General features: G+C 40.3%; 5 protein-coding genes across 5 annotated transcripts; 2 read left to right on the top strand and 3 right to left on the bottom strand.

Moving 5' to 3' along the window:
* Window positions 1–32: 32 nt before the first annotated feature.
* Window positions 33–4,742, bottom strand: LOC306973789 (hepatoma-derived growth factor-like). Its single transcript, XM_079570784.1, has 6 exons — window positions 4,323–4,742; window positions 3,465–3,541; window positions 3,252–3,390; window positions 2,928–3,077; window positions 1,300–1,446; window positions 33–1,207 (listed from the first exon to the last, which is right to left on the bottom strand). The coding sequence occupies exons 1-6, from the start codon at window positions 4,407–4,409 to the stop codon at window positions 1,187–1,189; spliced, it is 621 nt and encodes a 206-aa protein (XP_079426910.1). The 5' UTR covers window positions 4,410–4,742; the 3' UTR covers window positions 33–1,186.
* A 600-nt stretch (window positions 4,743–5,342) lies between these two features.
* prcc (proline rich mitotic checkpoint control factor) lies at window positions 5,343–8,288 on the top strand. Its single transcript, XM_079571628.1, has 7 exons — window positions 5,343–6,070; window positions 6,153–6,197; window positions 6,302–6,775; window positions 6,851–6,958; window positions 7,055–7,201; window positions 7,312–7,377; window positions 7,548–8,288. Exons 1-7 carry the CDS (start codon window positions 5,780–5,782, stop codon window positions 7,632–7,634), a joined length of 1,218 nt encoding a protein of 405 aa, XP_079427754.1. The 5' UTR covers window positions 5,343–5,779; the 3' UTR covers window positions 7,635–8,288.
* A 68-nt stretch (window positions 8,289–8,356) lies between these two features.
* mrpl9 (mitochondrial ribosomal protein L9) lies at window positions 8,357–11,363 on the bottom strand. The gene is made up of 7 exons (XM_079571631.1): window positions 11,105–11,363; window positions 9,833–9,992; window positions 9,631–9,755; window positions 9,483–9,536; window positions 9,308–9,409; window positions 9,150–9,233; window positions 8,357–8,771 (listed from the first exon to the last, which is right to left on the bottom strand). The coding sequence occupies exons 1-7, from the start codon at window positions 11,201–11,203 to the stop codon at window positions 8,514–8,516; spliced, it is 882 nt and encodes a 293-aa protein (XP_079427757.1). The 5' UTR covers window positions 11,204–11,363; the 3' UTR covers window positions 8,357–8,513.
* A 2,254-nt stretch (window positions 11,364–13,617) lies between these two features.
* On the bottom strand, window positions 13,618–16,302 carry LOC306973539 (1-phosphatidylinositol phosphodiesterase-like). Its single transcript, XM_079570462.1, has 4 exons — window positions 16,175–16,302; window positions 15,785–15,844; window positions 14,818–15,388; window positions 13,618–14,101 (listed from the first exon to the last, which is right to left on the bottom strand). Exons 2-4 carry the CDS (start codon window positions 15,826–15,828, stop codon window positions 13,739–13,741), a joined length of 978 nt encoding a protein of 325 aa, XP_079426588.1. The 5' UTR covers window positions 15,829–15,844; window positions 16,175–16,302; the 3' UTR covers window positions 13,618–13,738.
* Window positions 16,303–21,083: 4,781 nt separating this feature from the next.
* On the top strand, window positions 21,084–24,569 carry rpz2 (rapunzel 2). Its single transcript, XM_079571634.1, has 2 exons — window positions 21,084–21,195; window positions 23,472–24,569. Exon 2 carries the CDS (start codon window positions 23,493–23,495, stop codon window positions 24,204–24,206), a length of 714 nt encoding a protein of 237 aa, XP_079427760.1. The 5' UTR covers window positions 21,084–21,195; window positions 23,472–23,492; the 3' UTR covers window positions 24,207–24,569.
* The last annotated feature ends 2,370 nt before the right edge of the window (window positions 24,570–26,939 follow it).

Below are 26,939 nucleotides of genomic sequence, written 5' to 3'. Positions count from 1 at the left end.
TTGTAATCAACGGGTTTATTCAGTGGTCTGGTGGCTCTAAAAGAAATCTAGGCAGCAAATAAAGATCAGTGGCAGATTTCAAAAAGTAAAGCTAAACCAGGATCTACAATGACATGTCTAATCTGTACAATGAACTGTAATACAGGCATCGATTGAATATTGGAAGTTATGGAGAATTATTGAAACAAACCAATGAAAATCAACATTTCTAGATTATCAGTTTGGGTTTCAGATGCATTAAATGAAAAAAGTAACATATTCCAGTTAATATCGTATTATGGACAACATGTGAAGTTTCGAGGAACTGGGTTGTTCATTTTGTCACACCAATTAAAGTAAACATTCATCATTTACCTTAAAATAAAAAATATATTAAGGCTAAACTTTAGAAGAACAATCAGGAATGTCTTCTTCTTTAAATAACAACAAAAGCAACAAAATCGAACAATAGACAGTGTTTGAATCTTTAAATGTTTTGTAACAAATGGGGCTCCATATATAAATTTGTATAACTATGCCTTGTCTTCGAGCCCCCACACAGAGTCAGTCAAACGAGTAATTTGGTCACATGCAGAAAAGCATTTGCACTACATTAACGCAAAAACACAATTACAAGAATCTAAACCACAATTAGTTTTGCACAAAGGAGATAAAGTCTAAAGGTGCAACTTAATCATGTACCAAGCAACAGCAGGGTCAAAGGTCAGCAGAGAAGATACAGGTAAAAAAAAAAAAAAAGAAAACAAAAAGATGAAATGCACTTATGTTCTAAGAGTTGCCTGTACAGCTATAGGGCACACCAACATTTACATCAAGTTGTTTCCCCCCCAATGGCATCTTTAATCACATTTCCCCCCCGAATTCAGTGTTTATTCCCCCTAAAGTTTAGATCTATAATGAAACCAGGTATTTATGTAATTGCACTTAGAAATAAAAATATATACATCAAAACCCCATTATAAATGAGCCCTCATGTGCTCACTTTTGTTTTTTGTATCTGATTAGCAAACTTACTGTATATCCTTGGGATATATGATATCCCCAAATCGCAAATAAAATCTTGTTTGTTTAGATACAAACATGTTTTTTTCTTATCAATGAAAACAGCTGAAATGTGAAGGAAACTCCTGATGCTTCGTAATTCCCACAGAAAAGCACCAGTATACGGTTTCTCCACAAGTTCATGTTAAGCGCTGGCTGTTGCAGGCTGCAGAAACAACAAGCCAACAATTAAACAACAACAAATCACACATGCACCATATAACAACAAAGTGATAACCATAACAAAGCCATATTTACCTTTTCCGCCGTGGGAGCGTTTGCTTCACTCGGCGCCGATTCTTTGGGTCCATCCACGTCGTTAACTTTGGGTTCTTCTTTGGACTTGTCTCCATCTCCTTTCGAATCCACTTCTTTCTCTGCGTCCTTTGGCCGCTTTGAAGACGCCTAACAGGGATACGTCAGTCAGTCACTACAATACTACTATAAACTACATTTGTAACTGTCTAAAAAGCAGCAGGCACTTCCTTCATTGCTTAGTTAGAGGTGACAACACAATATTATGTCATGTAAACCTGCAATGGTTCACCAGCTGACCCACTGTACACACGTCATTTCTATGCTTTGCATGAAGTTTAAATGTAATGAAATATAACTGACTGATCTGTGATTGAGGATGAGCAGGAACATGTCATTTGTTAAAAGGATATTTCAGGATTTTTGACATAGGGCCTCATTTCCTAGTTATCCAGAGTGTTGCTGATTTCTGGAGATATTTTGTATTTTATATTGTAATTCATGCAGTTCTTATATTTGAAGAGTTTCGTGGCGCTTTCTACAGTATCAGCTAGCCTGCATTAAAGACAGTCTGACCCGCTCCACAGAGCACCTGAGGCAAATCACTTATAACGCCAGACTAACGATATAAATGTCGGTGTCGATAGAATAATTTTGGGAATATCACTGACCTTGCGTCACATGAATGATCGCATTTTGAGGGACTATTTTCTAGCAGATCACTCCGCCGCTGTGTAACTTATACAACCATGAAGCTGATGCTGCTCAAATATAAGTTATTTTTAATGCAAAATGGTTAAAATTATTCTATCGACACAGACAATTATATTGTTAGTCTGGCGTTATAAGTGATTTGCCTCAAGTGCACTGTGGAGACTGTTTTTATTGCAGGCTAGCTGATACCATAGAAATGTGTTAGCCTTGCATTAGCCTAGCGCCACGAAACTGTGTGACTGCATCTTCACTTTACTGCGCAGTAATCTTCACTTTACTGTGCGGATGCCAAATTACTCCTGGTATTGCTACGCCTTAGATTATAGTTCCCCTTTTTATTCGCTTAGAAAATCCACATTGTTTAATTTTGTGTAATTATACTTTGTAGTGTAACACTTCACGTAACCATATTTAAAGAGGGAAAACGTGGAAGAGCTTGGTAGCTTCTATCTTGACCTGTTTTGGAGCTATAGTGGAGAGAGGGAGAGGCTAAATGCTAACGCCGTCTGCGCGGTGTTTACGTGACTGAAGGCACGGGTGAAGACCAGACAGGTCCTAAAGAACTCGTCAAAGCTAAGGTAAGAACATATCTCAGTATGTAAAAACGGTGGCCTATTCCTTTAAGCTCGTGCATGACGGCACTTCGGACCCGAATTAACACCTTTTTGAGTGACAGTGCAGGATTTTAGAGGCAGTTGTGGTGAACAGGTCTGGGCTCATTCTACACATTAGGACATTGCTGGAACATGTAGGGGGGAAAATACTTAATTTTGACATTTTTAAACTTATATAGTCCCTTTAAGGAAGACAAAACTAATTTCATTCCATAACTAGAAAATAAATCAGGTATAGCTCCTTTAATGGCTAGATATCAGTTACACCACAGTCGTACAGTTAAGAGCGTTTTTGTTCCTCACCTCCGTGGCTCCGTCTGCTTTCCGCTTGTTTCCTCTTTCGTTTTTTTCATCGATGACCAGGGCCCCTTCGTCCTCGTCGCTGCTGCCGTCCGCGTCGCCTTTCTCCTCATCACCAGCCGCTTCAGAGGCCTCATTGTCTTTCCTGGAAGCCTAATGCGAAACATACACACAAGATAAGGGCATTTTCTTTCTATATATATGGAAAATATAAATATAATGTAAAAAAGGTGTGTATGCCGTTGAGAGGTTCTATCGATAAACAGGCGAATGAAATGAAAGTCCAAAAGCGCTCACGCCCAGCAGCTTATCAGAGGAAACGCCCACCTCATACTCTTCATGTGTAACGGTTGGGTTGTTCTCGATCTCCCACAGTCCCTCAGCAAATCCTCTCCTCTTGTTGGCTTTTCCAAACTTCTCTTTGAATTCTTCGTATGGAAAAAGATCTTTGGCTCCGAGGAATGCCCTGCAGTGACGAGGCATGATGAAAAACAAAACAACAATCGACAAATGGGTCAAAAGCCACAGAAGACCACTCACGTTTCATGTGTCCCAAAGAAAAACACTTGGTACTTGTTTGAGGGAGACTTTACGGCCCCTTCAGGCAACTCATCAATCTGAAAGAAGCGGAAATAAACTGTATTATCAGCAGTACAGAGAAGAGAAGAGTCTAAATAGCGTTTCCTTGTTGATCTGAACAATGTAAATATCATAAATTGGCAAAGAGCCATTCACTTTCATGGTGTTCTACAGGTCCAAGGTCAAGATGTGTGGACAGAGTTTAGTCACACCAAGTGAATCAAGTTGGGATTAAAAGTGCGTGGCGATAATACAGTACAAGAGAAAGGTACTTGTTGCTAGACTTGAAAGAGCAAAGTTTTAATGAAAGAGTTAAATTAAGCATAAACAAAAGCCCCAGACTGCAGGAGAGCTCTCTGCTGGGTGCCTGTCCTCAGATATCCCCAGAGTAATGCGCGCGGGGTGAGCGCCAGGTCTGCGCTGTCATGACCGTAACATGCAGGTAACGTTGTGTAATAACAACTATTTAGGGCCACGGAAAGATTAGACTTGGCCTACGATTAAAGGCCCGTGGGGACCGGTGGCTAAGTGTTGGTGATTGAAACGACACATTCATTTACGACAGACGGCTCTCACTGAAGCTTTAGCCGAGCATTTTTCTGAACAGGGTGAATCACCCGAAAGTAATTTAGCCCCGAGTCTCTGACCACAGCACAGTGGCGTTAGCTGCGTTTGCAGCACATGGCTAGCACCGGCTAAAGCTAACTCGGGTTAGCCAACTAGTGTCAGGCCTCAGGAGTAAAGTAATACATGCCAGTGACTCTGATTATTGCAAATACATAAACCACTGATACGACAGCTCGCATCACCAGTACTCACCCTGGCGGGCCAATGAGGATAGCCCTTCATTTTTGCAAACACGAGCTCCCCAGGTTTGTATTCCCTTTGTCGGTTGTTTTTGGGCATTTTTCTTCAAAGCAGCAACAGCAAAACAAACTGTAATCTAACGTCCGTCGTTAAAAATGCACTTGTTGTAACAAATGTAACAACGGAATATCAGATCATCCACGCGCAGAAAAGTGGAGAGCGAGTTTTCCCGCGGAGTCTGGGCACTGAACGCAGCGATGAAAAAAAACACACACTAAATCAGGAATCTGCCAAAGGAATAAAACAATTCAAGCAACACAGACGGCCCGGGCAGTTGTTTAATATTAACACCCCCGCATTTGGCTCGTCCCTCCGACTGTTTGGGTTTGAATCGGACCGACGGACGCGCCCCCAGCACTCGGTCCAAATTACGCCCCCTATTGAGCAGAGCGCAACACTGCATGAACTGCACGCTGCAAAGGAAATCGATGGATGATGCCTGGATGAAGATTTTTTATTTATTTTTTTATTAGCAGGGTAGAGTTTTTAAAAAAATTTATTTTCGGGTCTCGTAGTCACATACGCACCCCTCACCCCTAACTTACTTTACGGTACCAGTTATGTTTATTACTGGGACATGGTCAACTTTTTTTCTTCCATTTTAATAGTTTAAAATTGACATAAAAAATGTTCATATGAGGAGAAATTCACTTGTTACATTCGGCATACAATAAGGTCACTCAGGGTGTGCAAAATAGACAGGAAATTTGCAAACAGTTGAATAGTTTTTTTTTTTTTTTAAACTTCCATGACAAATTCCCCAAAAGAGAATCCAGAAGGAGGCTCATAATCTCACAATACCACACATAATCGATAATAACAATAATGCTTTTGCCTAACCCACTTAAAATCATGTAGTGATTACATTAACTGCTGTTGTGTGTGTTGAGTTCCCCTTCACAGCCAGATGATGGCAGCACTGACATCACGATCTGCCATAAAACAACGAAGAAGAAGCTGCGCGTAAACATGCGCAGTGCACGTTTTTCAGGTCAACGACGGGATGCTAATGTTTTGATCAAGCTCGGGAGCTAACTATCTTGCATTTCTATTTGGTTTAGGTAATAACATGCGCTGTTATCAGTAATCCGTTATACCCAAACGCAGATCTAGTAATGTAATAGTGTGACCCAAGAGAAAAGGTAATTTGGATGTAATCGCGGCATTAGCTAGTTAGCTCAAGTTAGCACTGCTGTCTGCGGTGTCCAGTTCGTTCATTGATGTGCTTGTTTTTTGTACATTATATTGTTGAATTCAAACGCGTCGCCTTTAAATAACCATTAGTATCCTACCTTCATCTGGAACTAAATCAAGAAAAGCCACCGTGAGTAGACTCTCCGTCAAAGAAAACTGGTTCTTCATGTACACAAGTCATAGCAACAAATTAGAAATCAACATCTTTAGAAAACATGTCTTTAGTCGCTTATGGCAGCAGTGATGAAAGTGATTCAGAAGAAACGTCCAACACGGCTCCGCAGAATAAAAGGGGGCTTTTCTCTGCCCTTCCTGCCCCCAAAAAGCAGAGTGTTGGATCAGGCGCAAAACTCACAACAAAATCAAGCACAGTGGCAGAGAACAGGGATTCAAATGACGAATCTATCTCTCAACCTTCAAAAAGAGGTTTGTTTTCTAGTCTGCCCAAGCCAAAGAAACGAAATGAACCGGTCAGGATTTCTGTGCCACTGATTCAGAAACGGGATGTGAGTATTGGCTTATATTTTGAGAAAATTAGATAGAAAATGGATCCTTTATTACTTACTTTTTATATGCATCGTTTCACAGTCAGATTCGGACGATGATGAACCAGCAAGAAAGAAACAAGTACAGGTAATAATACAACTTAAGTGTACGGACAAGATTGCACCGATTGTGTATCAGACTTAATTTTATTCTTTCCAATAATGTCTAAATAGCACTATGCTTTCTTGCAGGGTGGTGGTAGAGGGCTGTCATCTCTTCTGCCACAGCCCAAAAACCTGTCGGTGAAAGCGATTGACAGGCCACTGATCCCTTACACGCTCACCAAACGTCAAGAGTCTAAAGCAGCAAAACCCAGCACTCCTTCTGCACTGCTCAGTTCCAGTGCGTCTCCCTCTGCTATCAAAGCTGCTGCCAAGTCTGCTGCGATGCAGCTTGCTAGACAAATGGCTAGTGATGATCAAGATGAAGAGGACATAAACCCACAGAATTATTTTTCATTAGAAGACAACTCACAACCGGCTCCTGCTGCTGTCCCAGAGGAAGAGCCTGAACCTAAAGCTATAATAGACCCTGTTCAATTTGGGCCATCCGATGGACCGGGTCAGTCAGATGCACCGTTAGATTTTGGTGGAAACCCCGAAGGTGCTGGTGCATGGGGCGCACAATATGATCAATACCAGGAGCCGATGGCTGGTCCAGCTCAGGTAATACAACTCCTTTAGAAAAATGTCATACAGTATAGTCAAAATATAAACCTTTTTTGGTGTGTGCGTATATAGGGATACTATAATGAGCCATATTATGAAGATCCTAATGTTGGTCAAGGAGAAACGGAAACGGAAGAATCTGAAGAGCCTGGGAACTCGGCCATGTTTGATGAGGAAGCTGTAAGAATATTTCTTTGTTAAATTGAAAATGAGTCACAAATAACTCATTATACTGTATAGATCATCTCATGCTAATAGATATTATCTGTCATACAGTTCATGAGATTGCAAGGGAAAAGAAACAGAGGAAAAGAGGAGATCACTTTTCTGGAGATTAAAGGTGATGACCAGTTGAGTGGCACTCAGCAGTGGCTGACAAAGAGCATGACGGAGGAGAAGCAAAACCGATCATCTTTTAGCAAGGTATTCTGAACCCTTTTTATTTGATTTTCTAGTATTCTTTTGTTATTTCTGTTTAAATGAATAGCGTAACAAGACATTTTTACACATGTTTTCTTAAAATTATTTTTCAGAAAAGAGGAGGATTGCCAACTGGGCAGGCGAGACGCAAGCACCAAATCACATATCTCATACACCAGGTACAATTTTCTGAAGAATTCAGACATTTCAACAGTTTCTTAGAAACCTGTTATTAAAAACATAGTCCGGTTTGCTTGTATTTGTTTTTATGCAGTATTTCCAATACGCAAATCCAGGATAACTTGTTTCCATTATGAATTTGATTGGCATTCACCATCTTTTCTTATAGGCTAAGGAGCGCGAGATAGAGCTGAAAAACACCTGGGCAGAAAACAAGATGTCACGGCGACAGACCCAGGCCAAATATGGCTTCTGAAACCTCTAAATTATGGACTTTTTATTTACATTATGTGGTGATCTAAATTCACTAACTAGAAACATACCGTATAGACTTCAAACAGGACATTTTGTTTTTTCCGCTGCCACCAACCTGCATTTGTGTTAGGTAGTAGATAAGACTTTTGGGTTATGCATTTGTCCCTATTGTACATTAGGTCACCAATATCTATTAGACAAAACTAATTCCATGTCATTTCTAAAATGCAATGCACATGTTATGTTTGACTTGTAATATTAAGGTACCTCTGACACAGCGGTAGAAGTAATGTAAAATTACCTGATGAGACCTGTATAAATATTTTATTCCTCTAAGATACCGTATATGGCTGTTTTGTATTACCACCCTCTTTAGTGGGACCAGGTTTGATTGTCTGGCGGTGCATGCTTTTGGCAGCTGTTAACATACTGTAATATTTGTACAAATAATTTTTAACTCAGAAAATCTATCACAATTTCTTCATTACATCATCATAATCATAATGTTAATAATGTAAATAAAACTGCCAGAGAATCAAGTCAGTCACGCCACCCTTTGACAAACAAATCTATTTGTCATTTCCCTCTGCCCTGTAGAAATCTGTTAAAGTAGATAAAGCAGTTTTCCTAAATGCGGATATAGTTAAATGTTGAAAAGCATTTGATGTCTCAAACTGCCACTTCTCATGTATGCAATACCTGCTCAACTACAGATACATTTGTAAGATACATTTGAGCAGTTATGTTTGTCGTGTTGTAAAAATTAAACATTTTGAGAGACTTGTTTGATTTTAGAATAGTTCCTGATACACGTTTATTACTCACATTACTCACATTTTCTCTAAGAGTTATGGTGAATTTGCTCATTACAACGTGTGCTTTACTCCTTCTTAGGACTGTCACTTGATGGTGTTATTGTGACTTCAGTGTCAACCTTTGACTCCAAGGTCTCACTTGCTTCTTTCACAGAGTCCAAATCAGATGGGACAGTCTTCAACTCAGTCTTGTCCTCTAAAACAGGGTCCGTGTTAATTGTCTCTGCCTGTTGCTCTGTCTGGGCACTGAGCTGCTCCTGGGCAGAAACGTCTTCATACGGCACTATGGACAGAGGGACCCGGACTGTGTCCATTCCATTCACCTAAAATATAAATGTGTACATACAATATTTTAAAAAGCTATTGTCCAAATTTTGACCATCTAAAATTAATCTTCCTAAGTGATGAAAGCTTGGGCTTGCATTGTGATTTACAAGCCTCACAAAGTGTACAGTCGACCATTCATTCACTTCATTGGTAAGCAATGTGTGACGGGCTGTCGCTGTCAAATCTATGTTTAAGACAAAAACGACAGCTTGCACTGATTACAGCTGGTATCGACCCACTAACCTGATGTCCCTGCCGACAACCACTCTACCATTTTACCATCTGAGCTACAGTCGCCACTAAATCTCAGATTCTTGGCACAGAGCCAACGTTGAAAACATTAACCTTGAAAAGCAAAGCTGCCAGTATCGTACCGTCACTTCGCACCAGTAGTCTCCCAGCTCCTTTATCGGCTCCTTCTCGAGGGCCAGTGCATGAGGCGGCACAACCAATGAAAACTAGGAAACAATTACTTACGTTAGTGATTATTTGTAAAAGCAGTCAAAATGGGTGAACACAAACGGAACATTACCTTCTTAAGAAATCTTCTGCAAACCACCTCTTTGGTGACTTGGAAATCCTCTGTGGGCATCTGGTCTATATTCAGCTTTATACGTTTTAGAAAATCTACCGTCTGTTAAATAATAAATGTCACATTTACAAAATGTAGTATTTCCAATTATAAACAGCACACTCCATTATCTTACCAATTGTCCTGTACGAGTTTGTAATCTCTCTTCAGATATTCCCTCTCGAAACCCCTGAAGATCAAACAAAAGAGCTATCAGTATCGAGATGTGACTGGAATCCCTTGGTAAAGCCGGTAATTAAAAATGCATGAAACTGCGAACACACTTTCATCTCCTCTTCGAACATCTCTTTATTTTCTGGTGATGCATACACGGCCAGACCTTGTGGGAGCAGCTTATTACGACCAACTGACCTTTTCACAAAGACAGTATCGCCTCGCCCGCCAAGCTCTGGAAAAACAGATGTCGAGTTACAAATTAAAAATTATATATAATTGAGATGTATGCACTGTTTTAGTACTACTAACTGGGCACTGTTTGAGTGAGGATGAGCTCTATCTTCTCTGGTTCCTGTTGCTTAGTGTCCTCCACCAGTTTGTAGATCCTGTGCCTTCGTGGGTTTAACCTCGGTGGGCTGCCCTTTTTGGATAACGGCACTTGCCACCAGCGCTCCACAATCACTGTGTGCTGAGGATAAAATTAACAAATAACAAATAACATTACATACATATAACATTATTTTCAGGGTCGAAAAAGCAAATTATCAGCTTGATTTTTTAAATTCCAACATTGAGTGATTTGTTTATTGATGAAATGTTGCTTAGGACAGGGCTCTCCAACCTTTTTCACCTTATTCCGGAAGCTCGCGCCATGAATTGTGCCCGCCCCTTTTCTCCGATCAGTTAACATGGGACTGGAGAAGTCCAAATAAAATCAGTTGTATGAAATTGATTTCATAGGTGACGTTTACGATTTCGAATGTGATGATGTCATAATAAAGGTTTATCTTATCTTATCTTATCTTAATGTCAGATGGAGGGCAGGGCCAATACAACTCTATGGGAGAAATGCAGTTTTTGTAAGAAATCTCCAAAACGAAAATTGACAAATGTTTTTCCTCATCAGTGTTTGATCGTGATCGGATTCACAAACCTGACATATTATTTTTTTGTCTGAAAGTCCTTTCTATTGGACAACATCACGGTCGTGTTTTCGCATATTGTCACCACTTTTGGATGTTTTTCTGAGAAAATAATTGGACATTAGTTCATATGTGCTGACAGAGGAGATAATGAACTTTGTGACAGTTTTTGTTTCATGTGGATTCCACCAGTAATGACTGAGATATGAGCCAAAAAACAAAGACATAAAAATATGCATTTTGTCAGTTACCACAGTTACCGTCAGTTGACCTCCACCTCAATGTTAAACTGTGGGCTCTTTAGAATGTTGTGATGTCACGTGAACGCTACCTATTCATTCATTGATGTAAATTTAAGCCCAAGTGTTCATCATCTCCATTATGTTGATAAAATGCATCTATAAACCAGACTTTCATGTATATATCTGAGGCGTTTCACCAGCGCAATAATAAACATAATTATAATTCAACTTGAAATAATGAAAGGGGAAAAAATGTATGACTTTACAGAGCTGGATAGGACTGGAGAGCTAGTTGAAGTTAGTTGACATGAAAACAATGTCCTCTTGCCAAAACACACACAGATCTTTAGCGCACACAATAATTCATTCTTTCAGTACGCCATATTCACTGAGGTCCGAGTCGATGTGGGACTGACCTGAGCAGGAGTGAGGGACAGACTCCGGACAGCAGCTGCTCCCGATGGGACCCTGGGCAGCTCGTGAAGGACGCGGCGCCATGACGACCACATGTTCATTCAGCCCAGTTATTTCACGCAACAAATCTGTCGCACATTAAAATCTCTTCATCTATTTACAAAAAAAAAACGCGATCTTGTGTAAGTTTTGTAAGCACACTGTCTGCGGTGCGCTGGCTGAAACACAGCTAACGGGAAGTCAACAGCTAACACATGAGCTAATCAAGGACCCCAATGCTGACAGGAGACTGCCCAACGATATCGCCTGAGTAAAAATAACGAAAATAAATAATAATCATAGTCAGCATCACTATTGCAAAAGAAGAAAAAATATGCAGTAAAATTGTCGTGATTTCAATTCATTTACATTTGAAAGTTTAGAAATAATTCAAATGTTTTTTATGTTTTTTATTCCCATACGGTTCAAACCATTTTATTGTGCAAACAAGTTTGACAATACAATAACACACACAAAAAAAGAGAGTAATAAAATAATACAAATTTACCTGTATATAATGTGTGCCATATGTTGACACTATACACTGCACAATAAACCACAGTAGCCCTTGGCCCCCTTAGCCCCATCACTATTTTCATATGTAGGCTACCTTTTTTTTTTATGCATCTACCTCCCATGAGAGCTACTGCATCAATCAAGACACAAAATGATGACTAAGAATATTGAGGAAAAAGAAAAAAATAATGACATCACACTAGTTTTTTACACGTCACCAGAAATAGGTTTATAATCACTAGTTGCCCCATAGAAACGGATACGAGCGGGCAACAAGCTGGCTCCTGCACCTACAGCAGTGCAACAAGTGCACAGAACAAAACATCCCCCACAGATGAATATTAAACCCACTGACGCCCAAATCAGAGTGGTAAGAACAAAGGCAAACATGTAAAATGGCTTGTAGCAGAACTGAGGGTAGTCAGTTGAATAGTTGGGTGGATAGATACTGTAAACCCACACAGATCCTATAGAGAGAGCACAAAAAAGTTAATGTAATAAGTGTAGCACAGGGAATAAGTACTAGTCATGTGTAAAATGTTGTTAAGACTTTATTTTACAGTAAGAGTACAATAGCTATTTCCTGTGCAAAAACCTCAAGCAATTAATAACATTTCCTACCGGCAATAAACCAGCAGAAGTCGAAGAGATACAGCAAACCGTTGCATGTCAAGACCACAGTAAAGACAGTGCCTTCCACCCAGACACTTTTGCTGTAAGTCAAAGTCAGAGAGAACAGACTGACTAATCCCAGGACGATCATGTAGATGGGGATGAAGGGCTGTGCTGGACAACTATTCAAATGAATAGCCCCTGTGTAAAACATGCTCAAAGTCAATAAAATAAAAGACGCTATGTTCAAAAATGGGTGTCATATACTGCACAGTTATGTACATGTGCACGAATGTGGTGCAAATATCAAATCAACCAATCTCTCTGCAGGAAGTTTGTGTTGAGTTTGTAACAGCAAATACGGACTAGGCTTAAACATGCTTATTGGAAATTCACCTTTGAATATATGAGAACATGTGTAGTTTGTGTGTGAATTGTGTTATAAACATACCAAAGCCAATTGCGGCAAGCAAAGCCATCCACCAAATGATGTTCACCACAGCTAGAAAAAGTGAAAGTAGAAAACGTCAACTGGATAAAATGTTAGGAAAGAATGAGTGCAAAGCAAAAACAAACCAATTGATGAAGTCAGCTCTGCCCTTCTATGCCCTGGTATATCATCTTGAGAGGACTCCATATCTATATATATATATGTATATACAAAACATAAAATAACAATGAATGCAATCACAAACCATCAACAGAAAAATATCAAATGTGCATTCACATGTACTTCACATACCTGTCCAGATCCTAAATAATCTTAAGTTTCTTTGACTTCTTTTCGGACGATTTGTGCAGGATGTTAAGACATTCAGGCTCAAACATGCAATAGTTTCACCACAGTGCAATGCTCTGAGCTTTGGAGGAAACTGTGAGGAAACAACTCTTAGATAATCCGATTGCATGTCAGCCACAAACCAGAAACACTTATCTTTTACAACCTAAAAGTGCATTAAAAAAATGAAAATGCCACTCTTACAGATTATGTGACAACAATTTGCGTTTTAGAAGTGAAATGTATGAAAAACGTAAGCCTAAATGCCTTAAAATAAGTTCTAAAATGTACACACAGTGAATGAGAATTTGGTAATTGTGTGCGCAGTAGCAGAGTGGTCAATCCTGCTGCCAAAGACTTGCAGGTTCTTTTAAATAATAAAAAATAAAGTTTGAGTCTCTCCTTGGGCCCTGTCTAACTGTTACAGGCTCTGTCCAGTGCCTAAACAAAAACATGTATTTTGTTTACTGAAAATAACTGGAAAATAGTATGTTCAATGATGATGCAGTTAGAATAAAATACTGTATAATCTTTTTTTTAAAATGAGTCTTGAAATGAGTCTGTTTTTTTTCTGCAGGCTTTATTTTTCTTCAGAAAGGACAGAGTAGTGGGCGAGAGTATAAAGAGCAGGGGGGACATTCAGCCAACTGTCGAGGCGAGGACTTGACAACTCCTCAGGCTCTTTTTAATTTTAAGCAATGTTTCGTGTGACCATTTTATGTCTGATACGTTCAATGGTATTTTTCAAACCCTCCACACTGTGCCCTGAGTTAAACTCATTTCTAAGCTGGAAGTCGATGATCATTTGTATCATGGGCGCAGCAGGGAAGTCCATGCAGATGATGCCCAGGCGCTGGTTCAGGTCTTGGCTCTTGGACTCGAGGTAGTCGTAGAGCTGAGGGTGGATGCGTTGGGCCACGGCTCTGGGGAACGCTAAGAGACCCGCCCCGCTGCTGAAGGTGAGGAAGATCTGCGCAAGGTTCCCTCCCGGAGCCTTTTCCAGGTGGTCATGGACGCTTTGCCATTTCTCCTTCACATGCAGCACAGTAGGCACCTGCAAGATACACACAGGCAACATTACTGTGTGATTCAATAAAAAAAAATCTTATTGGTACAACAGGGAAAGAACATGCATCTTCACAGCGCTCACCTGGTTTCAGTAAGCTGTGCTCTGCAGGGTAAGTTTGCGTTGTGGTTTTCAGCTTATTCAGTAAAAAATGTGGTGTGTGATAACTACTGAATTTTGTACTTATTGGTTTAAGGATAGGACTGGTATTTGATAAAGCGAGACAAATGGGCGAGGCAAGTGCTGATGTCTTTGATTGATAGGCTCTGGAGCACTGTGGAGGCTCATAGCTGGACCACCCGCCCCACGAAGGTGTGGCTTCCTGCCCTTTTGCTCTTTTAGGGAACATTATCTGTAGGAGGAGATTGACCAGCCAAGGTAATTTCACAGACAACATGGACTCATTACCATGAATGGGGCTGAATGACTAATCATTGATCTCTTGTATACCATATCTATGGGCGAGACGTACTTACCTTGTATGCAGTGCAATTTTGGAATCAGATTTCAATACTGCTATGTAAGAGACTTAGACACAAATACTAACATTTTAATGATATTCATATAATAGAAAATCTCATTCAATCAACGTGACACAATGGCTGATATTAGCTGTGTATGTAGAAGATATTACAGGAGCAGGGGCAATAACGAAAGGGCCTTTACGTGTCATTTCATGAACAAAAGGAGTGATGCTTTGATACCTTCCAGTCATCTGCAATGTCCATGGACCCGTAGCGCATACCCAGGTCTGGACCAGGGAAGTCTTGCATTATGATGAGCTTCCCTCGTGCCTCTCCCACAGTGGGCACCAGCCGGCTGTGCCAGAGCATGTCCCAATGGGCGAAGCGGTGAATATAGTCCACCACTGCCCCGTAGATGTCACGGGTCTCACTGAACTCCTCCTTCACTCGCATCAGCACCGTCTCTGTGGGAAACTCAGTGAGGAAATCCGCCACTCCTTCCAGGACGTGCCCGAAATGCGCCCGCTGGTAGGACACCCCGTGGTGGATGCTGAGGTTGCCATTGACGTGACGCACTCGGATGTCCAGGAAGCGCACCCCGGCCCGCAGCTGAGAGGCCAGGCTCCAGGTCTGGCATTCAGCGTAGACCCCCCCGTACAGGGCCATGGTGTTGTGGGTGCCAGGCATGGTCACCTCAGACAGCGGCTGGTCATCAGGGAGGTGGGACATCCAGAAGGGGTTGAGGAACTCCGGGTCAGGTGTGTCATCGTAGTCCGGGCGCTGGATGGCACTGAAGCTCAAACCAGAGACTCTGAAATTAAGACAGAGAAAGAAAGAGTATGTGGATTTGTGGGATTTAGCCAGATTTTAACTCACAAAATCAGCTATAGGTGACAGACAACTATAACAACGGCTTACACTTGCACTATTTATTCACTCCAAGCTACTATGGTCACAGCTGCCCTGGGGTAGACCTTAAGAAGCGACACTGCCAATCTGTGCCATCGGCCCCTCGTACCACCACCAACCACTCACTCTCTACATTCATACAGGCTGTTGGTGAAATGTCTTGCCCAAGTTCACAATGACAGTCTGCATCTGCTGGAGCCTGGATTTGAACCAACAGCCTCTTGGTTATTGGGTGCATTTGTTTATGATAATTCAAGAAACAAAATGTATTCATTGATTACATGTATGGTTTACTCACCCCAGAAGTATGATTAGCTTGAGAAACATCTTGGCGCTTTGCATCGGACAGCCAGGAAAACTGCAAACGCAAAAACATGGTGATAAGATTTAGTCACACAAATGATGCAAAACAAATCAGTAACATTGTGTTTTCAACATGTCATCATTCCAGTTGGTGGGAGTCTAAAGTGCACAATAAAAAAAATAGTTGACTTTCTGAACCAAAACAAACCGTAAAACAATTGAATGCCTCCCGCTCACAGGTCGCCCCCAGTGCACCCATAGTTTGAATAGAAAGCTCTATCTTTTTAATCCCAAACAGCAGCAGCAGCAGCAGCAGCCCCCCTCTCTCTGTGCGTTGCAGTTGATGGCTTGGTCTGGTCTAAATGTCTCGCTATAGTCCAAATACCTGAGTCCAAAAGCTGCTCACTGGTCCGGATCACCACAGACAGGACTGGGGCAGCCCTGTGAGAGAGAGAGACTCAGAGGGAATGACAGAGGCACTGTGTCGACCCGGGATGTTACTGTGGGAAATACCAAAATGGTGCAGCTGACGCAGGACGGTGTGTGTGTTTAAGTGTGTAAGAGCACCTGATATGAACTATTTTTAACATTTCACCTATTCAGCCTCATGGCAGTTTCATTTCAACAAATCCACTGATGCCACGTGATTTCTAACCATGCTATTTGACCCAGGAGGGTGATATCGGGGAAAAAATATGAATAAATTCCCTTCATGATTCTCTCATAGTTTTGATCACTTTTTCCATTTTATCACAATTCATGTACGCAAGGTAAAAAAAAACAACTGTAGTCAAGGTTACAAAAAAGTTACTAATATGTCAGGTAATAATTGAAGTAAATGTGTGTGCGTGTGTGTGTGTGTGTGTGTGTGTGTGTGTGTGTGTGTGTGTGTGTGTGTGTGTGTGTGTGTGTGTGTGTGTGTACTTGTACTTACGATGTTGTGAGGACCGGTTTGAGTGAGGACATTTTGGGTGGTCCTCACTTATTTAAAGGACTGTTAGGATTTAGATTAGGGTAAAGGTTAGGATGAAGATTAAGGTTCAGGGCTCTAAATTTTGTATTAGGCCATAGCGCCTTTGCCATGCCCAATCCCGTCAGACCTTGAAAGCTAAGCAGGAAAGGGCCTGGTCGGTACTTGGATGGGAGACCATTTGGTAACACCAGGAAGCCTAGTGAATGTAGTGAGTGAGTGAGTGGTTCCGTCAGTCTACCCCAGGGCAGCTGTGGCTACAATAGCTTACTACCACCAAGTGAATGAATAGGGCAATGTAAAGCGTCTTTGAGTGTCCAGAAAAGCGCTATATAAAACCAATGCATTATTATTATTATCATTATTAGGGTCTGGGTAATATATTATGTCTATGAGTATCCTAAGTAAGATAGAAGAACAAGATTGTGTGTGTGTGTGTGTGTGTGCGTGCGTGTGTAAATGTGGACACATGGAAAAATCTGCAGATGTTTTCCTTTTTTGTCACTTATCGCTATGTGAGAAGTCAAATATTTCGTAACAGCCCTGTCCTTGTCTTTGTGGACAATATTTGGTCAGCTGGTTGTACCCACTGTATATTCGCTCTCAAGTGTGTGAAGATACAGTATTTATGGATTGAGGCCGCGGGAGGCCACAGATAGCTGGAAACTGTTTGTTGATTTTATGGTATGTAGTCTGTTTATAGCCCTTTGTCGTGTATCTCAAAATCATTTTACTTTTCACTACATTCACTTTCAGAGCAATTTCCGTTCACCGAGTCAATACTGCACTGAACAATAAGCACAAAGTATTATCAAGTGGACTAGGCTGAGTGGAAATTAGAGTGATAAAAGATCCGCTACAATATGTGTATGAAAATATGTTACTAAGTGTCACTGCAGAGAATTAAAAGCTCATTATACGCCTGTTGTGAACACAGTCACAACTGACAGAATTAATGGTTCCAGCATCTTGTTTCTTGAAAAGGATGAACATAATTTAAAAAAAAAAGTGGAATTTGACAAAGCAATGTCCATGTAAACCCACCTTGCCTCAGTTTTCTTTGTATACTGAATGGGTGTCTGTTTGTGAGTTCGAATATGGGAAAAGGATGCAAGTTACCCCTTGGCTGCAATCCGGTGTGGCGTGTTTACAAGCATGTTTCTCAAGTCATGTATGTTCATTAATTTACATTGTCCCGACAACACATTACTGCTTCTTTGTCTTAAAACAATAAACACACAGCAATGAAAGGAATATGGAGAAGGATGGTTGCACCGCACAGCCATTTAGTCCTTTGTCCCCCTGTCCCACCAAATTAGATTATGAGCAACTTTTTCAATGTTGCAATGAGTACAGATTCAAGTTACATTTAGAATTACAATATATTGTATAAAATATATTAGACTGGGTGTCCTAACTTTCTGGGTTGCAATATTTTGTGACCAACCAGCGTTGCTTTCGTACATTACATAATTACATGATTTTAGTCAAAGTGATATTATTGCAGGCTAAACTTGGATTCAAAGATTTTTATGAGACTAAAACCATGACTAAAATGTAGAGATATTTTCGTTGACAAAAATATGACTAAATAGAAATGAAAAGAAGAGACTAAAATCATCTAAATTCACTGCAAAGGAACAGATCAGTGCTTTGTTCATGTGGAAAACAAACATGAAGCAGAGGACCTTGATTATATATGATTACAATAAATATTATCATTTTAGTCGACTAAAACTAGACTAAAATTGAAGAAAATTATTTGACTAAATCTCGACAAAAATTAAAGGACATTTAAGACTAAAACTAAAATTCTGTTGTCAACACTGTGACCAACGTGATTTAACTTAAGATAAAAAGTTAAAAAAGGTGCTTGGATAAAGAAAATGTGCGGTGATACAGTACCTTTAATTACAAAAGTATAACTTTTATTCAACACAATTCTTTAAAATGCTGATAATTTCTTTAAAATAGTATCCTATAGATGGATGAAATGCAAAACAAAATCAACTCAAATCCAAACGAAATACAAAACATGCAAAAGAAGACAAAATGCAAAATAAATCAAACACCTTTATTTACAGTTATTAATATGCAATATGTACAACAAGCGTGAGAGGTTTACCAGACTTTTAGGGCATCCAAAACAGCAGGAGTGAGGAGTTGCGCCACCCGTAACCAGCGCGATGAATGGTGTGGGGTAAGACGTAAGACGTAGTCCCGTCAGACGAGGATGACGCAGTTTGACCCCGCAGTGAGGAGGAGAAGCACCGGTCTCTAGACCCTAACGGGGCGCGATCCCGGCATCCGCAAACAATGTGCGCAAAATGCGCCAACCGAAGCACCTGACCACTCCAAACATCCCACACTCATGGCCGTGGGATGGGAGAGACAAGAGGATCTGAGCCACAACAGACCTGAGCCTAAATCCCTTCGGTCTCCACCCCGCAACCAGTGCCCCAGGTGCGCGAGGAGGAGCGCTCCAAGAAACAGGTAGGGGAAGGGCAGATGCACTTACACTGCCACATGTGCCTTTGGGCTAAAATAGCAAAAGAAACGCTTCATTTCACTTTAGTTCGCAACTCTGTCCCTCCATGTCCCACTACATCACACAGCCTGTCCCACTTTCACTATTAATTGACAGTAGTTGCGAAAAACAACAACAAAAAACTTTCTTGATGTGACCACAAGAGGGCGCTGCTCCTCATCAGTTCATCATGACACAGTTGATTAGATTTTACTACAGAGGAGCAGCACCATCCTCCATAGAGAAAACAGTGGTAATCTATAGATCGATTTCTGGGTCAAATTTGAACAGAAACAGGACTAAAGGCAAATAGGCAAAACAGCGCTGCACATGTTTGGCTGTGAGTGTCAGGTGTCCACACTCCCACACAGGGCTTCATGCAATATGTAAAACATGCTATGGGCTGTATCTGAACTCACTATTGAGCCTGTGCTTCCTCTACTGCTGCTGTTGCTGCTGCCATGAAGTGATGCCAAGATCAGGAGAATCAGTGGAAGATAAAGGGCAAATCTGTGAATCACGAGAGAGAAAGAAACAAAGACAATGGACTTAATACAGGAACAACAGCATTGAGTTACAAAGAATACATGTAAATATGCAAGTAGTGAAAAAAATGCTTTTAAACACTATAGTAAACAACTCTTATCTTTAAGTCTTTAGTACATTTTCTGTGCCGCATCTTAAAAGAAGCATTAGAGACACTTCCTTGGGTCACTGAGTTTGCGGCTCCACTTGGGCCGTCTTCCTTCCTGCATCATTTTCCTGTTTCAGAAGCTGCTCCTAAAACAAGGGCAGTCAACATAGCAAAGTTAAAAACCCTTATTACAAGTAAGTTAGTTGAAGTTCAATCATTATGACATTCATGCAATATTCTCATTTTGTGATGTGAATCTACGTATTATAGAAACTGCAGGCCTATATCAAAGCAACAGGAAACTAGATAAGATGTACTTCCTCTAACTCTCTCTCCTCTATATATATTTTTCTTTTCAATTATTTTCTTACTTGTAAACTTTGCAAAACAGATTGTAAAGATGTGTTTTGCGCTGTGCAATTAATTAATTCAGTCATAAACATGCGTTCGAATCACCAAATTCACCTCAATCACTACAATATTTTATAATAGCAATTCATTATAATGAGTTGACAGCTCAAATGCAGGTTGTAGCAAGACACGGGTGTACAGAGGGGGCAATGGCACAGATTGGCAACCTTGATTCGGTCAGTTTAACCCAGGGCAGCTGTGGCCATATCGGTAGCTTATCACCACCGAGTGTAGAGTGAATGATCTACTGTGTAACAACATCTTCAAGTGTAAGAATACCATCATTATTATGCCCATTTATAGCTGGAATACAAATGTAGTTGTTTACTTCTTACAGGGAAAAGGTTATATATTGTGCCGTGAATCACATTAAATTGCATTACTTGTCTTGGACCTGCATATAACACGCCTGGAGACACACCCCCTTTCATCAATGCGTAGGCCGGACATACACAAGAATGAGAAGATTGTAACAATGACTTATGGGATTAAGTTGAAATATGTGGTTCTTATGAGGTTTTACAAAAGAGGCAGACATTGCAGTGTGTGTGTTTGTATGAAGCATTTAGTCACTGATGCTGGATCGTGGGGCCCAGACAATTAAAAGACTAGGATGAAAAGCATTACCCTGTCAACCCCAGCATGTTTTCATAGCCTGTGGTTGCACACTGGAGTCCCCCTGTCCCACAGTGTGCGTGTGGAAAAAACAGCTCTCGACCAATCAGAGGAGGAGACATGGGCGGGTCACTTCCTCCTTATATGGCAAAGAGGGGCTGTCCTGCTTTGACTGGGTAAAATGGTGGAAAGGAGACAGTGAGGCAGCTGCAGCAGACATAACACAGCTACCAATATCTTTATCTAGAGGTGAGTAAACATCTTCTTGGCACTGATTTACAAACTTGGAGGGTGTTTGGGTTGACTTTGTGATAGTAAAGTGTGGTGAGAGTGATAGAAAGTAGGCAGTTATCAAGGCTGGTTCCTCTTTGTATGTGAGAGTGAGGCAGGGACTCAGGAAATGATACAAACTGTGGTCTCCAAAACAGTCAAAGTAACATTCAAGACTGCAAGTTCTTCAGTTGTATGTATGTGACATTGTAGCCTGTAACCATGTGTTTGCTTTAAGCCCTGTTACTATGAAGACACACCCACTGTTGTTAATTTTCCAGAAAGACAACATTGAGAAAGGGTGAATAATGCTGAAGATATGCAATACATGAATGCCATTTGAATTCCTCAGCCGTCATAGAAACTATTACTCAATATTTTACATCATATTTCACATCTAAAAGAATAGAGATGTTATTAATGGGTATTATTTTATCACTGTGCCCTTTGTAGTGGAGCAGATTAAGCCATTGTTTCGGGAAAAGTCACTCGCTTTATAACACGAGCACCAAATAGGACACAAATCTAATAATGTAGGCCCTTCTGTTTGAATTGAAAAAAAAACATTAGCTCCCAAAGCATTTGTCTTTATCTAGAGGTGAGTAAACGTCTCCTTGGCACTGATTTATAAACTTGGAGGGACTTGGAGCGTGTTGGGTTTGTCAAGTAATCCAGGATAACGGATAGAAAAAAGAAAAGGAAATGAAAACACAACAATGCCCAAAAGGAGAAGAGTAAAATCTAGATATGGGTGTCGTTTTGCAAGACTGTTTCCCACGACAAGTGTCAAACCCCTAAAAATTGTATTGTTGACCTTGCCTTTTAACTCAATTTTTTAGCTAAAGTGGACCTCAGCTCATTACAAGATCATCATCTTTTGTTTCGTTTCATCCCAGGACCCAAATACCGCATCTATGGGACCTGCTTCTCACACACACATACTTGACACATGACCTAAATATCTAAATATAGCGTAAAAATATGTTGACATGTGATTAAATAGCATATTGTTGTTTCTGGTGTCTCTGGGGTTATTACGTTTTCAAGATTTTAGAAGCAAAAAGGTTAATATTGACTTTTTGCTAATGGGACAACAAGCACTATTTCCAACATCACTACTACTGTCAAGCCCATTACTTTTTGATGGCCTCCTCTTTACTCGTTTCAGGTTACGATGCCTTAAGTAAATGTTGTATATTGTGTACTGAAAAAACTAAAGGTATTGTCAGACTCTTGTTATATCAACTTTTCACTGCTTAACAAAACAGATGAATTTAAGTCACCCAAAGAGAAAGTAAACCCTCCGTGTCAGTCCTTTCCTTATTTACAGCATAACCCTCAGTTTGTGTAAAACCTGAGCCCACAGTTGTTTTGTGATGGTAACAGAAAGCTGAAGTGTCTTTTGTTGCTGGTGGCATCTGTGCAGCAGCTGTAGCCATGTGGCCCACGAGCGATGCAACTCGAGACTTTGGCCTTAAAGCACATGCTACAATAGTGTGAGCTCATCTGGAAATGTTTAGCCATCATCTCCATCCAAACATGTCTGAGCGGAGATATCGGGGCATAAAAGATTTCGGAAGTCACACCCACTAAACAAGTAGTCGAAATGGTTGAAGTGAATCATGATTCGAGGTCTATAGAAGAAGCCTACACATGTATGATTGTTGAATGAACTTGTTGTAACAGATCAGACACTCTTTGGGTCGCTTTCAGTTAAGTTTGATGACATTTTGAGGATAAAAAGGCTAGTAATTCAATTTGGGATTACCCTCAGCTTCTTGCACTTTGAAAAGGATCAACAAGGAAAAGTGAATAATTCAATTCTAGACACATCCTTTTCAGATATAAAGTGTTACCGTCTCCTCGTGGGTATTACCAGCCTGCAATGATTTACCAAAAAGGGTTAAGAAAATGCTATATTTCTCATAAATGTACACAGATTTAGAACACAGGTGATCCGAAGATGTGTGCAATAGGGCTGCACAATCTATCAGCACATTTTTTGAGTTGCAAGTGCCACAATATATTGCGTAGTTACTTTAAAATGAGCAGAAGTTGATTTGATTTTCCTAATTTAGTTCCTATTTTTAGCTTTGTTTTGACACAGTCTGATGAGAAAGAGTTCTAAAATGGTCATTATAACAACATTCAAGGCAGTTATTGACATTTTTGTTCTTATGGGGCAACTCTAATGCAGTTGTGATCCTGTGTATTGTGCACGATCCGGTTTCTAACTTGGTTCATGCTCTGTCCAGGTCCATACTCGCACTGCGGAGATGGCTGACGCCGCAAAGATCAAGAAACACGCCGCCACCGTCCTGTGTTGTGTGGAGAAGGTGTCCTCCTTCGCCTCCTCCATCGACCCCCTCTTCGGGATCGTCTCCTCTCTGGTCGGGATAGCCCGCAAAGGCCTGGTGGACGAGGAGGGCCACCCGCTGGACGGAGACTTCCAGGAGATCAACTCTAAACTCGAGTGCATTTCCAAGAAGAACCAGAAATGCCTGAAACAGATCCAAATCGACGAGATCAATGAAAACTACGGAAAGTATGAGGAGTACATCAAACATCAATATAATGCTTTTAACGTGATGGTGGCGAAGCTGAAGAAGGATCCGGACAGGACCACGCAGCACATGGAAACCTATGAGAAAATTTACGAGCGAGACAAGAGTGACTTGAGCCTCAACATCTATTACAAAGGCGTGGTGGGAACGGGGTCGCTGTTCGGTAGGAACCTGCTAAAAGTTTACATGGATCACTGCGACGGTGACTTGGAAATAATGGAGCATCGGTGTTCGCACCTCACCCACCTGTTTCACATGGGGCTGATCGCTCTCATGGCCTACACCTCCGTAACCGAGGACGACGAAGACGAGGTGCGGGAGAAGTGGGCCAAGAGGGTGGCCGACATCCAGGCCGAGATGCAGAAGGTGCTGAGTCAATGCAGAGAGAAGCAGCAGCAGCAGCAGCAGCAGCAGCCCACTTCGTGAGTGTAATTACCCACTACAGAGATGAAGGAGACAACAGTAACCAAAGACCAACAGGAAAGACATGTTAACTATTATTGTGTGCTGTACAAAGAAGCCATTGTTTTTCATTTATGCACTTGCAGCTGAGATTACGGTGGGTTCAGGAAGTTTTCAAACTTCTCTTACTTTGATTTGATATCATTATTTAGCACCCTGATACTAAAGTCATATATATTATCTTTTAATATACTGCAGACAAATTCCTCCCAATCAAAGCTGTGCTGCTATTAAGTGTGTATTTTTTAAGAATAAGACATTTTAACACTGACAACTTCATAACATAGGAATGAATAGAGGGGCATGAGTGTTTCCTGAACTCACCGTATATTATATTGTTTTTGTTTTGTTTCCAAGTACACTCGTGTGAATAAATACTTGTATATGCTGAAAGTTCCATGCCATAATTTAAGTGAAGATATACAATCAGAACACATGCATTCAAATAAAAAGGAATCTTGTGGAAACTTGTCATTTCGTAGTTCCAATAATGCGTGCACAGGCATATACTTGATGCTATTGAAAGGGGGGGGGACTAAGATTGGCAAACAGTACTTTTATAAGACGCCCACCATAGTTCCAACATGCCTAAACCTAACCACAGATCGAATAGCAAGTCAAAATGAAATGAGTTCAAATGCCACACGTGTGCATACTCACCATTGGCTGCTGCAGGAAGGTTTAGGTATTTCCTGTTTTTTTCTTTTTGAATGAACTTGCTTCTCAGGAACTGAACGTGCTGTCATACCTGCACAAAGTAAGGAATGCAGAAAATCCACAAATTACCAGGGATTAGAGGTGTCTCCGGGACATATATTTTACTGCTTAAGTACTCAGTTACTTACTAAGCAGTGGTAATTACTAAAACTAAACGGACCTGTATGTGAATTTTTGCGTGACATGACAGTATCCTATTGTCAAAATCACAGGGAAAAGCAACATTTAATCTAAAGTTAATAATTGATAGATCATACATGACCCGGTACAATGTTGTCACACCAGTTCACACATTTGGGTGACGCAGATGTTGTCGTGTGTACTGCAAGCAAAAATACCTGTGGTGCCAGTTTAAGCTTATTACACCAAACATGAACAATTTCAGGATTGTACATCTCCTTTGTTAATCTATTTTCTTTTCATTGGCGGCATTGAAAAAGTGGGACTGTATCTAAGTGGGACTAAATGGTTGTGTGCAGGGGCGGACTGGGACTGAAAAACGGCCCTGGACTCTGACCTGCCTGGCCCAAAGTAGCGTAAATGCAACACTTCCACATAGACATATTTTAACCTTTTTTCTCCAGTTCGGCTTTACCCAAATCTAAAAGCTTCTTGACTGGAGAGCAACAGTGTAACGCCTCATTTGAAAGCTAAGACATACAAAAGTGATTGTGACTTTTTTCTGTCGTCGCTGCGGGTTTGTCACATTTTTGTCAAGTTTTTTGTTGCTTTTTCTTTACTTACTTTGTTGCTTTTTGGCATGTTTTCATAAAATATTTTTGTCACTTTTTGTGGCTTTTTCCGTTGCTTTGTTGTCGTGTTTTCATTGCGTTTTTGTCACTTTTTGGTTCCCTTTTCATCCTCGTTTTTGTCGCTATTATGATGCTTTTCTTTTAAGCTTTTAGATTTGGGTAAAGCTTGGTTAAGGCGAGGCCAGACCGCGGGGGCCTTTCTGTGCTCCTCCAGAATATGGCCAGTCCGCCTCTGGCTGTGTGGCATTACTGGCATATGACCAAAAGAGAGAATTTCATTATTAACCTCGGCCTTTAAAAGCATTTAATCCGAATTTTGGTAATGATGTCAAAATAGTCAATAGTTTACACACTCTATAGTCTGTGGGTTGAGTAGCTAAATATTTACTCAAGTAAGAGTGACTTTACGTTTTATTCAAGTAGAAGTTATTAAAAGTTGTGACCAAAATAAATGAACTAAGTAACTGAGCATAAAAGTTGGATTTAAGATTCAGCAGTGACAGAAATTATGAGAAACAAAACAGTGAATGATGTAAGAAATATACATAAAGATTTTCTCTGAAGAATAAAGCCAACATGAAACTACATCTATTTCATATGTCAACATAGGGCTGTGGACCAAAAGTCATATCTCGATATATTTAGGTTGAATATCGATATACGATATATATCCCGATATGTTCTCTGCAAAGTGAGAGCTGTGAAATGTTATGTTAAGTCAAAGTCAAATACAAGTAAATTTATTGGAAACCCACTATAAAATGTACATAAACACTGTATAACAAAGGGCTGTAAGATGCACATTTAAAATAGCTTCTAAAATAATGAGGGCAGCATTTATATATAAAGAAATGACAAAGTAAAATGCTCAGTTTGTTAACTTAATAGTTTATTTGAACTAGGCTATATCGACAGTGTTCGGCAAGTTACTAAAATAGTTATATATTCTATATCAGTAGCTACAGATTTAAAATTGTAATATGTTTGTATATTTCCACACAACTACAGATCAACTTGAATCAACTTACTTGAATCGTAATCACTAATATATTCCTGTATTTTGTGTAAGTAATCTGTTATATTCCTTAGTTACTGAAAAAAGTAGGCTAATATATATTTGTAGCTCGTTACTTTTGTAATACATTACCCCCAACATATCGATATATGCGATATGGTCTAATTCCATATCTAATTAAAAATATATATCGATATATCTTAAATATATACC

The sequence above is a fragment of the Gobius niger genome (genome assembly GCF_951799975.1).
Source record: "Gobius niger genome assembly, chromosome: 14".
Lineage (NCBI taxonomy): Eukaryota > Metazoa > Chordata > Actinopteri > Gobiiformes > Gobiidae > Gobius > Gobius niger.
This window is presented reverse-complemented; position numbering and strand designations above follow the sequence as displayed.

Bases quoted from the DNA above. Each gene is read 5' to 3' on its own strand.
- LOC306973789 (XM_079570784.1), bottom strand. From the start codon at position 4,409: ATGCCCAAAAACAACCGACAAAGGGAATACAAACCTGGGGAGCTCGTG. The intron at 3,078-3,251 runs GTGGGCGTTTCC...GTTTCGCATTAG, and splicing joins TTACACATGAAGAGTATGAG to GCTTCCAGGAAAGACAATGA. The intron at 1,208-1,299 runs GTAAATATGGCT...TTGTTTCTGCAG, and splicing joins ACGCTCCCACGGCGGAAAAG to CCTGCAACAGCCAGCGCTTA.
- prcc (XM_079571628.1), top strand. From the start codon at position 5,780: ATGTCTTTAGTCGCTTATGGCAGCAGTGATGAAAGTGATTCAGAAGAA. The intron at 6,959-7,054 runs GTAAGAATATTT...TCTGTCATACAG, and splicing joins CCATGTTTGATGAGGAAGCT to TTCATGAGATTGCAAGGGAA. The intron at 7,378-7,547 runs GTACAATTTTCT...CTTTTCTTATAG, and splicing joins TCACATATCTCATACACCAG to GCTAAGGAGCGCGAGATAGA.
- mrpl9 (XM_079571631.1), bottom strand. From the start codon at position 11,203: ATGAACATGTGGTCGTCATGGCGCCGCGTCCTTCACGAGCTGCCCAGG. The intron at 9,756-9,832 runs GTTAGTAGTACT...CTGTTTTTCCAG, and splicing joins CCTCACTCAAACAGTGCCCA to AGCTTGGCGGGCGAGGCGAT. The intron at 8,772-9,149 runs GTACGATACTGG...TTTATATTTTAG, and splicing joins ACTACTGGTGCGAAGTGACG to GTGAATGGAATGGACACAGT.
- LOC306973539 (XM_079570462.1), bottom strand. From the start codon at position 15,828: ATGCAAAGCGCCAAGATGTTTCTCAAGCTAATCATACTTCTGGG. The intron at 15,389-15,784 runs GTGAGTAAACCA...TCTTAATTTCAG, and splicing joins AAGCTAATCATACTTCTGGG to AGTCTCTGGTTTGAGCTTCA. The intron at 14,102-14,817 runs GTATCAAAGCAT...TGTATCTTGCAG, and splicing joins ACATTGCAGATGACTGGAAG to GTGCCTACTGTGCTGCATGT.
- rpz2 (XM_079571634.1), top strand. From the start codon at position 23,493: ATGGCTGACGCCGCAAAGATCAAGAAACACGCCGCCACCGTCCTGTGT.